Below are 1,022 nucleotides of genomic sequence, written 5' to 3' on the forward strand. Positions count from 1 at the left end.
GGGCTAGGGTGGGGGCGGAGCCCCAGCCAGGAGGGTGGGGAGGGGCGGGGCCCCAGCCGGGAGGGGCAGAGAGTGGGGCCTGAGCTAGCCAGGGAGACCCTCCCCCCAGAGGAGACCTGGGCTGGGCTGGGGAGGAGAAAACTGGGCTCCAACCGGCCGGCCCTGGACAGTCCTTAGGCCGGTTCTCCCTGGAATGCCCTGACCCACTCGCTCCCCCATTTCTTCTGCAATCTCTGGTAAGGTTGGGCGCCTGCAGTCAGCCAGGCCTGGTGCAGGTCCCAGCTCACCTATTTCCTCCTGGGCTGGGCCTCTCTGACCAGGCTGGCTGGTCAGCACAGGTGTGTGAGTGCCCGGCAGTGCCTGGTTCTTCCCAAGCACCTGTGCGGCAGCTGAGACGGGCACCGGGCGGCCCCTGCAGCCTGGGCAGCGCCTGCCGAGCCTGGCTTTTGCGCTGGGCAGCTCCCAGTGTGCGCTCGCAGCCCCGCCCGTCTTCTTGGCCACCTGGCCTGACCCATCCGCCTCTTTGCGAACACATCTCTGCCGCCTTCATCTTCCAGGAGGTGATTTCTCCAAGCGCTGATGCTCGGCCTGACGAGTCTGCCGCTTCTCACAGGCTCATCACACCGGCAGTGCTGAACCCCCGGCCCTGCCCTCCATCCCCTGTGCACATCCCCAATAAAGTGGCCCTGACAACAGCCTACGTGCAGTCTGTTCCCTGGGCCGGGCAGGAAGGGAGGGTGGGACTTGGCCCTGTGCCATCTGTCTCCCAGAGACCTCTGAGTCCCCTGCGTCACTTTCCACAAGCGAATCTTGGTTTCCCTTTCGTGGCAGGCCACTCGTAAGTCTGACGACCCCTGGCTTCGAGACCCCAGGCCCCCTGACTGCGTGTTCCGGATGAATGCCAGAAAAGGCATTGCCGCGCCCCCCCCCCAGCTGTCTGGCTCCCTCAACCTTGGCTGGCCCTAGAAAGGCCTGGGAAGGCCCGCAAGGCCTGGCGCTGGGCGTGCCCGGTTGCCCTCGCC

The 1,022-nt window shown here is 66.2% G+C and overlaps 1 protein-coding gene across 1 annotated transcript in view; it reads left to right on the forward strand.

Annotated features, from left to right (window-relative positions):
• The window catches only part of SSPO (SCO-spondin), a 48,357-nt gene extending 47,674 nt beyond the window's left edge, over positions 1-683 (forward strand). Inside the window, exon 75 of the mRNA XM_012733852.1 lies at positions 558-683. Within this exon, the coding sequence (XP_012589306.1) occupies positions 558-580 (23 nt within the window). The 3' untranslated portion in view covers positions 581-683. The remainder of the gene's footprint in view (positions 1-557) is intronic.
• The last annotated feature ends 339 nt before the right edge of the window (positions 684-1,022 follow it).

This window comes from Condylura cristata, unplaced genomic scaffold (genome assembly GCF_000260355.1).
Source record: "Condylura cristata isolate star-nosed mole 26May11 unplaced genomic scaffold, ConCri1.0 scaffold00042, whole genome shotgun sequence".
In the NCBI taxonomy this organism is placed as follows: Eukaryota; Metazoa; Chordata; class Mammalia; order Eulipotyphla; family Talpidae; genus Condylura; species Condylura cristata.